This window comes from Bos taurus, chromosome 28 (genome assembly GCF_002263795.3).
Source record: "Bos taurus isolate L1 Dominette 01449 registration number 42190680 breed Hereford chromosome 28, ARS-UCD2.0, whole genome shotgun sequence".
NCBI classification, from domain to species: Eukaryota; Metazoa; Chordata; class Mammalia; order Artiodactyla; family Bovidae; genus Bos; species Bos taurus.
Window position 1 is genome coordinate 41,775,619 of NC_037355.1, and position 11,388 is coordinate 41,787,006.

At 54.3% G+C, this 11,388-nt stretch overlaps 1 protein-coding gene across 4 annotated transcripts; it reads right to left on the minus strand.

Moving 5' to 3' along the window:
- Positions 1 to 257: 257 nt before the first annotated feature.
- On the minus strand, positions 258 to 11,122 carry SYT15B (synaptotagmin 15B). 4 transcript variants are annotated; one of them, NM_001205963.2, is given in 8 exon segments: positions 3,214 to 3,356; positions 4,255 to 4,434; positions 5,664 to 5,784; positions 6,351 to 6,521; positions 7,987 to 8,282; positions 9,192 to 9,334; positions 9,882 to 10,074; positions 11,022 to 11,087. In NM_001205963.2, coding segments are annotated over 8 exon segments (1,254 nt in total). In that variant the 5' UTR covers positions 11,029 to 11,087.
- Between the last annotated feature and the right edge of the window lie 266 nt (positions 11,123 to 11,388).

Below are 11,388 nucleotides of genomic sequence, written 5' to 3' on the forward strand. Positions count from 1 at the left end.
CTCTGTCCATGGGGTTCTCCAGGCAAGAATACTGGAGGGGTTGCCATTTTCTTCTTCAGGGGGTCTTCCTGGATCAGGGATTGAGCCCATGGCTCCTGCATTGGCAGGTGGATTATTCACCACTAAGCCACCAGGGAAGTCCCAAACAAACACGTAGAGAATGCCATTACATGTGTGCTGTGATGCTGTTAGAAATTACTGCAGTGTTGGTTATGTTAAAAATCATGAAATAAGTGAGGAAAAGCAAACACAAGGTATTCTGTGCATACAGACCACTAGCGGCAAGGCTTATATTTGTGCATTGACAGAGACTGGAGGTGAAGTCAAAGAGGCAACATTTCACTACTTTCTTTTGCAGAAGTTGCTTCACTGTGTAATAAAAGAGAAGATACCACTTAAGTGTTGTTTCAGTTACAAAGAAACAAGGCTTGAATCTGCAAGCTTAGTAGTATTCAGGTGAAAATGATAACTGCTTGATAACAGTTATCAGTGACAAGCAGAAGGGCTGCTGGTGACTTTGAGTACATCTTCACAGGGAATCGATGACTGTGGTTTGTGGGAACTTCCATCTTAGTGAAGTTTACACTGACACCTACCACAACACAGCAATCATAATGGATCTGCTGGGCTTACAGGCAAAGGTTTCAGCCCTATGGGCTGTGCTTTAGCCACGTGCTTTCACCATTTCTTACCCGAGGTGGGAGGCCCAAGGGCAGATGACCAGAACCTGTCCACCACTCGGTACCTGGGCGGGCTGTTCACAGCATTCTCCTGCAGGTGTGAAGCCAGTGAGTCTTGGTCCCCAAGAGCCTTCTCTTCTAAGCCATGCTGCCCAGGCATCCTGGGACTGTTCCACACTTACACACCCAACCTAGTTGTCAGACTATGCTATTATATTCAGTTCAGTTAAGTTCAGTCGCTCAGTCGTGTCCGACTCTTTGCGACCCCGTGAATCGCAGCATGCCAGGCCTTCCTGTCCATTACCAACTCCAGGGTTCACTCAGACTCACGTCCATCGAGTCAGTGATGCCATCCAGCCATCTCATCCTCTGTCATCCCCTTCTCCTCCTGCCCCCAATCCCTCCCAGCATCAGAGTCTTTTCCAATGAGTCAACTCTTCCCATGTGGTGGCCAAAGTACTGGAGTTTCAGCTTTAGCATCATTCCTTCCAAAGAAACCCCAGGGCTGATCTCCTTCAGAATGGACTGGTTGGATCTCCTTGCAGTCCAAGGGACTCTCAAGAGTCTTCTTCAACACCACAGTTCAAAAGCATCAATTCTTCAGTGCTCAGCCTTCTTCACAGTCCAACTCTCACATCCATACATGACCATAGGAAAAACCATAGCCTTGACTAGATGAACCTTTGTTGGCAAAGTAATGTCTCTGCTTTTGAATATGCTATCTAGGTTGGTCATAAATTTCTATTATATTAGGTTGGTGCAAAAGTAACTGCAATTTTGCCTTGTTGAAATTTGCTGTTTGATATTGGGATACATTCTTAAATAAATGTGGTTATATTACACATAATTTTAATGTGCATTTCTCACTTTATGTTTTTGCTAATGACATTACTTGCTGTATATTTTATATTTATTTTAGACTATAGAAATGATGTTAGGAAAAAAGCAGACTCGGGTGATTTTTTTTTTAATTCAAGTACAAAATAGGTTGTTAATAATCAGACAACTCGAAACATCAACAACACATTTGACCTAGGAACTGCTAATGAGCATACAGTGCAGCCGTGGTTCAAGAAGTTTTGCAAAGGAGACGAGAGCTTTGAAGATGAGGAGCGTAGTGGGTGACCATTGGAAGTTGACAACGACCAGTTGAGAGCAATCACTGAAACTGATCCTCTTACAACTACATGAGAAGCGGCCCATGAACTCAGCGTTGACCATTCTATGGTCACTTGGCATTTGAGGCAAACTGGAAAGGTGAAAAACTCCATAAGTGAGTGCCTCCTGAGATGACCGGAAAAAAAAAACCAAACCATCGTTTTGAAGTGTTGTCTTCTCGTATTCTACATAACAACAATGAACCATTTCTCTATCAGATTGTGACACGTGACAAAAAGTGGATTTGGTATGACAGCTGGTGACAACCAGCTCAGTGGGTGGCCTGAGAAGAAGCTCCAAAGCACTTCCCAAAGCCAAACTTGCACCAAAAAATGGTCATGGTCACTGGTGGTCTGCTGCCAGGCTGATCCACTACAGTTTTCTGAATCCCAGCGAAAGCATTACATCTGAGAAGTATGCTCAGCAAATGGATGATATGCACTGAAAACTCCAATGTCTGTAGCCAGCACTGGTCAACAGAAGGGCCCGATTCTTCTCCGTGACGATGCCCAACCGCACGTCGCACAACCAACATTTCAAAAACGGAACGAACTGGGCTATGAAATTTTGCCTCATCCACCGTATACCTCTCACCTACTGACTACCACTTCTTCAAGAATCTCTCAACAACTTTTTGCAGGGAAAACACTTCCACAATCAGCTGGAGGCAGAAAATGCTTTCCAAGAGTTCGTTGAATCCTGAAGCACAAATTGTTATGCTACAGGAATAAACAAACTTATTTTTCATTGGTAAAAATGTGTTGATTGTAATGGTTCCTATTTTTATTAATAAGATGTGTCTGAGCCTAGTTATAATGATTTAAAATTCACAGTCTGAAACTGCAATTACTGTTGTACCAACCTAATATTTATTGTGAACCAACTGAAGTAAACCTTTTAGACAACTTGTCTTCTCTGCCAGGCAGAAGGTAGAGAAACGACAGCAGAAAAAAGTGTAGGCTGAACATTAACACATCATCAGCTTTCCAAGTTTCCACGGCACTCTACACATGTACAGCTACGCTGTCACTGAAGACACTGTTTCTTCTCGGTGTCTGAGTTTCCAGTCCAGTTCAAGACATGGATGACCAGGAGCCAGGATTCTAAGTCCAGGCAGCCCCATGGGCAAAGAAGGACAGAGTGAGTCAAGGAGGGCCTCTCGGGCTGCTGAGATGTAACCCACCGGTCACACCACTGCCCAGGCCAGGGCTCTCTTGTCCCCTCTTCTCTCCTATACATCAGCATACATATTCCCCCAGCTCAGGCTGACTCTGCAGCCCAGTGAGTTGCTGGATGCAGTGTCTGAGCCTGTGGCTGTCAGGCATGGCTATGGGGAGAGAGAGCTTCTGGAGCAGAACTGAGTTCCCCGCCCTGGTTAGGGCTCGGTGGTGCGGCAAAGTGCATGCCAACGCTTCACCAACTCCTTGGGTTTGCTAAGCATCTCGTTCCAGTGCTCCAGTTCTCTGCCGCGGGTGTACATGTAGGGGCCCACCACCACCCGGCCCAGCTCGTGACTCCCTGCAGGGGAGGGAGAACATGGTCATTCTCGGAAGCTTAGAAGCCACCTCACCTAAGCCATCCCCAGGGCCTTCCCTCTCTCTCACTCACTCCTTCTCTTAAGGGAAGTAGCCAGCTCCCTCCCTCTTTAACAGCCTCCAAAGGGGTCCTGACTTTGCTCTGGAGCTGGAGCTGACGGGGAAGGGAGCCCAAGTAAAGAGCCTGCCCTTCAGTGCGGGCACCCATTCTGCCCCCCATCCTCCTGGTGGGCCATCAAACTGCCTTGCATCAAAGAGCTGAGGGAGGAAGGGGCCCCTCCAGAAAGAAGCCCTCTTCCCTCAGTCAACTTGTATATTCAGCAGGAACACTCAACAATAATTTTCGCCTTTTACCAAGTATCACAATGGAGAAGGGGCCTAAGCTCTGACCCCTGAGACCAGCTGACCTGACAGCTCTGCCTCAGTGACATGGACCCTGGAGTGAGGGGCAGTGCGGGATAACTCCATCCTCTCATCCACCCTGAACCTCACCCAGGACCCTCAGGGCTTGTACAGAGGGCACGAGGCAACACAGGGTACATAAAGACCCACAGCACCAGGTCGCTTGGCCAGTGCAAGTAGCTATGCTGTTTCCCAACCTCTCTGGCGATTTGCCCCAGGACGGAGTAGCAGGGGCCATCCTTTAACCTCTTTCTAGGGTCCTGTGGACAATGACACCAGACTAAAGCTGGGTGTGAGCTCCAGCTATCTCACTAGCAAGCTCCGTGTCCTTGGGTAAATATCTTAGCCTCTCTGAGCACTAGTTTCCTTAGGCACAGAACAGAAACCATACGGCTCCCTCCAAAGGGTCCACGCTTCCTGAATGCACAGCAGCCCCTCCTCAGCCCAATCCCCAGGCTGACAGTGAGGGGCAGCCTTACTGTCCCCTTCGGCACTCTGCAGCACTGTCAGGCTGAGGCTCGCCGTGTCCAGCTCAGCGGGGACGGCTTTGAAGCTAAAGGTCTCGCTGTACACAGGGTTGGTGGAGCCCAGCACCGCCGAAGTCTTCTTGCACTTGACAAACTTGTTGTGGTTCATCAGAGACACTTTGACAAACACACCTGAGGGGCAGGACAGACTGCAGGCTGGGAGGGACAGGCAGGGGGCCCAACCTCCTGCCCGTGGGAGCCTGGGTGGGCGGGCTCATGCCTCGCCTGGGTGCCAGGACCCCATTGCTCACAACTGCTGCAGCCAAAGGGCGTTACAAGAGGAAACGGGGTTGATTAGCATACTGCCTACAGCCAAGGAAATGCTTGGCTCCCTTCCTCTTCCTTCCTCTCTGCCTCCTGAACGCACCCAAGGTTTGGCTGGCCCTTGTTACTGCAGCCTGGCACCACACGCCCATCCGTCCCCATTGTGGGGTGGATCCTCCTTGCTGGGCGCCCAGGCCTCCTGGGGCCCTTAAGCACCCCATTCAGAGGTCAAGTTTTTTAATTTTTTTTTGGGGGGGGAAGTTGCTGTTAGATGGGTTTTGAATCCACAGTGGAAGGCTGAATGCCAGCTTGCTTATAATGACCCAAATGCAGAGATGCACAAAGGGCAGACAACCACCCCCTTGCTGGGGGCCCCACAATGGGGCTGGACATTTAGGGTGAGCCAGAGTGGGGTCTGCATTCCTCCAGCTCCTGAGTTCTAGCTGAGAGTCAAGCTCTGCATGCAGGGACACCCTGTTTGCTGCTCCCTGCCCTGGGAGGAGCCCTCGCTTTGCAGAAGGGCAGGGCTGGAGACAGGCAGCACAGTACAGGAGCCAAGGCACTGCTTTGGGAAAAGGGAGGGGCAGGCTTGGTCTTAGGGTTCTTAAGGGTCTTGGTGAAGGCCAAGGGGATGCAGCCTTGGGATCAACATAAGGAAGCAATTTCTCACACCCTAGCTGTGCAGAGCGGAGAAGGCAATGGCACCCCACTCCAGTACTCTTGCCTGGAAAATCCCATGGGCAGAGGAGCCTGGTTGGCTGCACTCCATGGGGTCGATAAGAGTCAGACACGACTTCACTTTCACTTTTCACTTTCATGCATTGGAGAAGGAAATGGCAACCCACTCCAGTGTTCTTGCCTGGAGAATCCCAGGGACGGGGGAGCCTGGTGGGCTGCCATCTATGGGGTCGCACAGAGTCAGACACGACTGAAGTGACTTAGCAGCAGCAGCAGCTGTGCAGAGAGGGAGGGTGTGGCTTGGGAGGCAGCAATGCTCCTGGTAGCACATGCAAGCAGAAACCAGATGGCCAGGGTTGAGGGCCAGACTCCAGGCTCCAAGATCATGGGCTGGGCCCTGCCCCAGGGGGAAACCTTACTGACAAAACTCGTGTTCTCCCGGAGCCGGAGTCCCTTGGCTCGCAGCACAACCACGGTGAGGCGGTTCAGACGGTCATTGTAGCTGAGGCAGAACTGGAGGTCACCAAATTCGGAGGGAGCCTGGAGAAGCCAAGAGGAAAGCACCCCAGGTAGGTGCTGGAGGCCCCCATGCCTTCCTCCTTCCTCCTGGCAGGCAGGCCCGGGGTACTCATGACATAGCCATACTCCTTCCTTGAAGCCCATCCACCATTTTACAGATGGGGAAACTGAGGTCTGGGGAGTTGAAGGGGCCTGCTGAAAATCACATAGTAAGGACCAGAGCTGAGGATTCAAACCTAGGAATGGGGAATTCCAAGGCCTATTCTGAGTCAGCCTCATGAGGTGGGGGGGTATTGGGGGAAGAGTGGGTAATTTCCTTGGCAGGTCCATTTGAGGTGTCAACTTTCATAGCTATCTGATCTGGATGGGAATCCAAATGTGGTTTTTCCAGGATGCTCCAAGTAATCTCCAGGGCAAAAGAGCCTCAGGTGCACCTCCACTGTCCCATGCAGCTCTGGCCTGGGCCCTCCACCACGAGTCGCACTTGTGGGGTAGTGGCCAGTATTCTGCTGGGCCACACCTGCTGGCTGTCTACGGTGGTCAGACTCATGGTCGTCTGGCATGTGTCTGGTGACCCTAACCTTTACCTCCAGGCTCTCGGCTTCCAGGTCTCTCCAGAGGACGCGCCGGCAGTTGCCCACCAGTGTCTCCTTCTTCAGAGGGAACAGCACTTGGCCTAGGAGCTGGTGCTTCCTCTGCCTGTCCACGTGGTACACTGAGAACCTCAGCACCCTCTGGTTGACGCTCTTGCTGGATACCTTGGAGAGACGAGGGCCCGGCTGGAGTCAGGAAGGGTCAGGGGATGGGATGACGTGATATGTTGTTCTGGAAACAGAATCTTTCCATGAGGGGTATCTCAACCAGGGACCTGCACACCCCAAACCCAGGCATCCTCAGGGCACCCTTTGCCTCAGTGGGGCCAGTGTCCCCAGGAGGTGGAAGGCTGTGCCAGAGCCTTGCCACACAGAGTGTGGTCCCAGAACCAGCAGCACCCACCACCCCCTGGACCTTGTTAGAAACGCAGGACCTTGGGCTCCACTCAGACCCACCAAGCAGAATCTACCATTTAACAGGCATCCAAGTGAGTTGCCTAAACTAAAAGTGTGAGAGGCTCCCACCCTGGAGCCCAGGGAACCCCCCGTCTCTGCTATCTGAATTTGGCACCTGAACAGTCCTCTCCCTGAGACTCAGTCTCCTCACCTGTAAGATGGAATAATTGTTCTTACTCTCTGGGTTATAAAACCCCAATCAAAGGGCCTGGCTTATGGCAGATGGTTAATTAAATTTGATTTTCTTCTCTTTCTCTTCCCTAGAGAGGGAAGCACAGAGAGGCCAGGGTAAGGTTGGTGCAGGCACAGGGCAGGGGATGATTCAAACCTCCCCACCTTGGATTTTGAGGTTCCAAGAACAGCAGGTTCACCTGTGAATTCTCACAGCCTGAGCCCAGCAGGACGGCCTTGGGCTGGGCCCCATGCCACCCCTCTTCTCAGTGCTCAGCCCCGGAAGAAGGTAGAAATCACAGTCTTCCCAGTTGCAGACAAGCCTCTCCTTACCTTGCCAGTCAGCTTCCGGCCCTGCTCTTAAAAATGTTTGTCCAAGGCCTCTCGGGAGCTCTTGATTGCTGGCTTCCCATAAGGGCCCCAGTCACCTGCTGAGGCTCTCAAGGCCTCTGTGCGCTTGGCTCAGTGCCTCATCACCTCAGGACCCTGAGCTCACCTGTCCCCCATGCTGCAGAGGTACCACCTGTCGCAAGATGGCTCTCGGGCCCTGCTCTGGCCTCTGACAGGACGAGTGAGTCTGGTCCCCACCCCAAGAGGCCTGGGTGGGGGTGGAGGGTCTCACCCTCCACCTTCCATGGATGACAATGTCAGAAATCTCATCGTGTTCCAGGGTCTTGGCTGCCTTCCTGACTCCCATAAGCCAGGGCCTGGCATTCAGTGGGCACTCCAAGAATATGTTTCTCTTTCTCCCTTCCAGGCAGCCTGTACAGGAGGAGCCCAGCCCTCTGCCCCCTCATCCTTCCAGCCTCTCATCTTCCCCCACCATCAAGGGTCAGGGCTCTTGTACACCCTGGCCTGGCAGGTGGGGTAGAGTAGAGCCTGTGGTATGGGGCCCCTGGGGCTGCAGGGCCCTGGTTAGCACTGGAGGCTGGGCTCTCCTGCACAATGTCTGTTCTTCCCAGGAGGCAAAGGGCCCTGGGCCCTGCCCGCTCAGAGGTCATACCTGAAAGACGAAGTGTTCGTTGAACTGTGGACTGGTGGTTCTGCATTTGGTCTTAGACTGGAGGAAGCGCCGCTCATCGGGCAGCAGGTGGAGCTTCACCAGGGGGCTACAGTTCTCTGAGGGGGCGTGCAGCCTCTGTGCCTTGATCAGGCCCACCAGCAGCCGCTCAGCCTCCTGCTGGTATTCCACGGAGAACCACAGCCGTCCCAGGCAGCCCTCAGGGAAGTCAGCCTCACTTTGGTCCTCTGGGATCTTGTAGAGCTCAGGGTTGATGGTCCCCGCCACACATGCATCTCCTACAACACAGGGACTGGGAAGACTGGCAGGCCAGGGGAAGGCAGGGGCGTGGGGACCGCAAGCTCTGGCTCTTCCGCCCCTCCCTGCCCAGCCCTTCTTGGCTGAGTCTTGACAAGGTAGTTCGCCGGCTTCTCCTGACCACATTCGCCCCACTCTCTTCTCCAGACTAAACACAGCCTCTCTCTAGTGCAGCTCTGCAGGACGCATTCTCAGCACTAAGGCATTCTACATCCAGGCCTACTCCTCCTGGGACACAGTATTCATTCAACCCTTGCCCCCATGACTGACCCCCACCCCTAGAGGTCAGGGCCGCCAATGTGGGTGCAGTGCCCAGCATCTGGCCTGGCTCCTTTCTGTGGTGTCCCAGAGGATGTCTCAGTGATAAAATGCTGCCTGTTGTCTTCCTCTTTAAATTGTAAGGGCTTAGCTAATTACTGGGTGGTTCTTAGTGAGGTCTCCAGAGCAAGGAGGTGGGCAGAAAGCTGTGTGCCCAGCTTCCACCATTCTGCTCTCTGGATTGGCCAACCCATCATCCTGGAGGAGGACCCAGCACAGGTGCTGTACCTGGGAACACTGGGTTTCCAACCCCAGATTTGTTGCTTACTGCCTCTGTGACCTCGGGCATGGCACTGTTACCCTCCGGGGCCTCAGTTTATTAATGTGTAAAATGGGGTGATTCCCCCAGCCATGGTCTAACTCCAAAATGGCACGTGAAGCCATACCTAGCCCAGCCTGGGATGCAGCAGGCATTGGTAAACTGAAATACCTAGAAAGAGTGGTCACTGGGCAACTCTGGCATCCTGGGTCCCATCTGGACTCTTTTCAGGAGCCAGGCCATGAAAGCAGATGGGTCTGTCCTGGTTTGGGCATACCATGACCCCTGGGCAGGCCCTGGTGGGCACACTCACCAAGATTGCTGCCAGTGGTGTGGGGCAGGAGCTCCGGGGCTGGGTAGGGGTCCTGTGGGACCTGGGCCCACTCTCTGCTGCTCCGGGGTACCCAGTCTTGGCTTTGGAGGGAAGGGGGCACCACAAATGGCACGCCTGGTGGCCTGTCCAGAGGCAGGGAGATGACAAATAGGTAGCAGGTGAATGGTATGGCTTCAGAGTGCTCAGCCCAGAGAGTGTAAGTGTCAGGAACTAGAGGAGAAAAAGCCAGCAGGAGCTGGAGGAGGCAAGAGCACCGTCTTCTGGGCCCACACCAGGGGACGTGCACAGCCACCTCCTCCGTCTGCCCACAGCCGTGGTGAGTGGCGCAGGAGCGCAGCTCCTGGAGTCCGTCTGCCTGAGTTTGAATGCCTGTTCTGCCACTTCCTAGTTGTGCCATCTGGACTTAACGTCCATTGAGCCTCAGTTTCCTCAGCTGGAAAATGGGCTTCATAACACCTGCCTCATAGCTGTGGCTCAGATTCTGGGGTTTCTTTTTTCTTTTTTTTGGGGGGGCGGTTTCTTTGTGATTGCTCCTGGCCTGCTGACAGCATAGAGGAGGCGCTCCATAAACAAACAGACCTTTCCTTCTCCACCCCACTCCAAGGGAAACTCCACAGGGAGGGCCTGAAGCAAGGCCAGGAGCTCCCTTAGCCCCACATCCTGCCTCACCTGCTTGCCTGGGTCCTGGCATCCAGAGGGCAGAGCGCGTCTCCCTGTGTGCTGGAAGCAGCTGTGGTCTCTGACAGCTCCTCATAGGTGAATGTGGCACAGAGTCTCTTCCAGAGATAGTAGCTCACCCCAGTCAACAGCAGCAGCAGCAGCAGCCCCCCAAGGATGCCCCCAACCACCAGGGCCACCTGCTCTGGGGGCAGACACCACCAGTACTGTGATGCCTGGGGAAAGTCACTCCCCTTCACACCACGGGCATTCTGGAGACAGAATCTGGGTAGCACCCACCTCCCTGGGTTGGATCCCAGGAATAACACAGAAGCAGAGCTCATGTGCTCATGTATCTGCTGGGGAAGGGCGCTGCTGGCTCGGCTCTGCTGGGTCTCAGGGGAAAAGCCATTGCCCTTGAGGTCCTAACGCCCCGTACAGAGCTGTCTGGTTCTGGACTTGGAATCTTGGGTCAAATGAACCATTTTTCCTTGTGCTTCTGTGTAGAAACTAAGCCTTCTCTTATCAGAACCTCCATCTTCCCTGGACTCCTGTTCAGGGTGGTGGGCAGCAGGCGCTTAAGGAAAGCCAGGGAAGAGATGATGCTCTGGGTGGCATTCAGAGCCCTATTCTTTGGGTCCCGGAACCTGCCGAGAGGTTGGGCTCTGGCTTTAGTTCTGTAACTTTCTCTAAAAACCTCTCCTTCCCCTCAGCCTTCTATCACAGCAAGCCCACATATAGGGGAGTCGGTGGGAGGCGGTGGAGGCGGGGAGCAGCGAGTGTGAGAAACCAAGACACACTGGCACTCTGCTGCCAGTAGCTGCCCCCACACTTGCCCAGACCCGGGAGGCTTCACCCTGAGCTAACTGAGAGAGCTCTGCCCCTCTATCCCGCACTAGGCGAGGAATGTCCCTCCTTTGGGTCACCCTTGAGGCCGGGGGCTTCCCCGACCCGGGGATCAGGACTGCGTTCGGTGGTAAGAAGGAAAGACACCCACACCTCCTGACCCGCAACTATCTACGAGGAGTGGGCCTCAACTCTATCCCCACACCTGGCTAGGAGCGGGGAGCAGGGCAGAGGCAGCGCCCCAGAGGGTGGCAAAGGGGCACCGCGCGGCGCCGGGGGCGTGGGAGGGGAGGCGAGGGCACTTACCTTCCATGGGGCTGCTCTAGCCGGCCGTCGGGGGCGCGGGCCCGGAGCTTGATCTCGCCTGTGTCTGTGCCTTCAGCCGCTGCCAGGCGGTTTTAAAGCGCTGAGCGGGAAGGAGGGGTGGGGGTGGCGGTAGAGGGCGGTGCCTTGGGGCGCTCGGGTTAGCGGCGGATGGCGCGAGGCACAGACGCGGCTCCCAGAGGCCGCAGCTCCGCCCGGCCCGGCCCAGATAGTGGCTCAGGAGGGGCGCGGGAGTCCACCATGCGCTGCTGGAACCCCAGGGCTCCGCTCAGGGCTGGGGGCCTGGGGCTCCGTGCGTTTAAGGCGCCAGGGCCAGGCCTCCCCGGGCAGAGCTAAAACCTCCTATGCT

What these genes read in the sequence shown, in the direction of transcription:
- SYT15B (XM_015461050.3), bottom strand. Translation starts at nt 9,966, where the DNA reads ATGAGGAGCTGTCAGAGACCACAGCTGCTTCCAGCACACAGGGAGACG. An exon ending in ACGAACACTTCGTCTTTCAG is followed by an intron (nt 6,522 to 7,986) that starts GTATGACCTCTG and finishes CGTCTCTCCAAG; the next exon opens with GTATCCAGCAAGAGCGTCAA. An exon ending in TGGAAGCCGAGAGCCTGGAG is followed by an intron (nt 5,785 to 6,350) that starts GTAAAGGTTAGG and finishes TGGCTTCTCCAG; the next exon opens with GCTCCCTCCGAATTTGGTGA.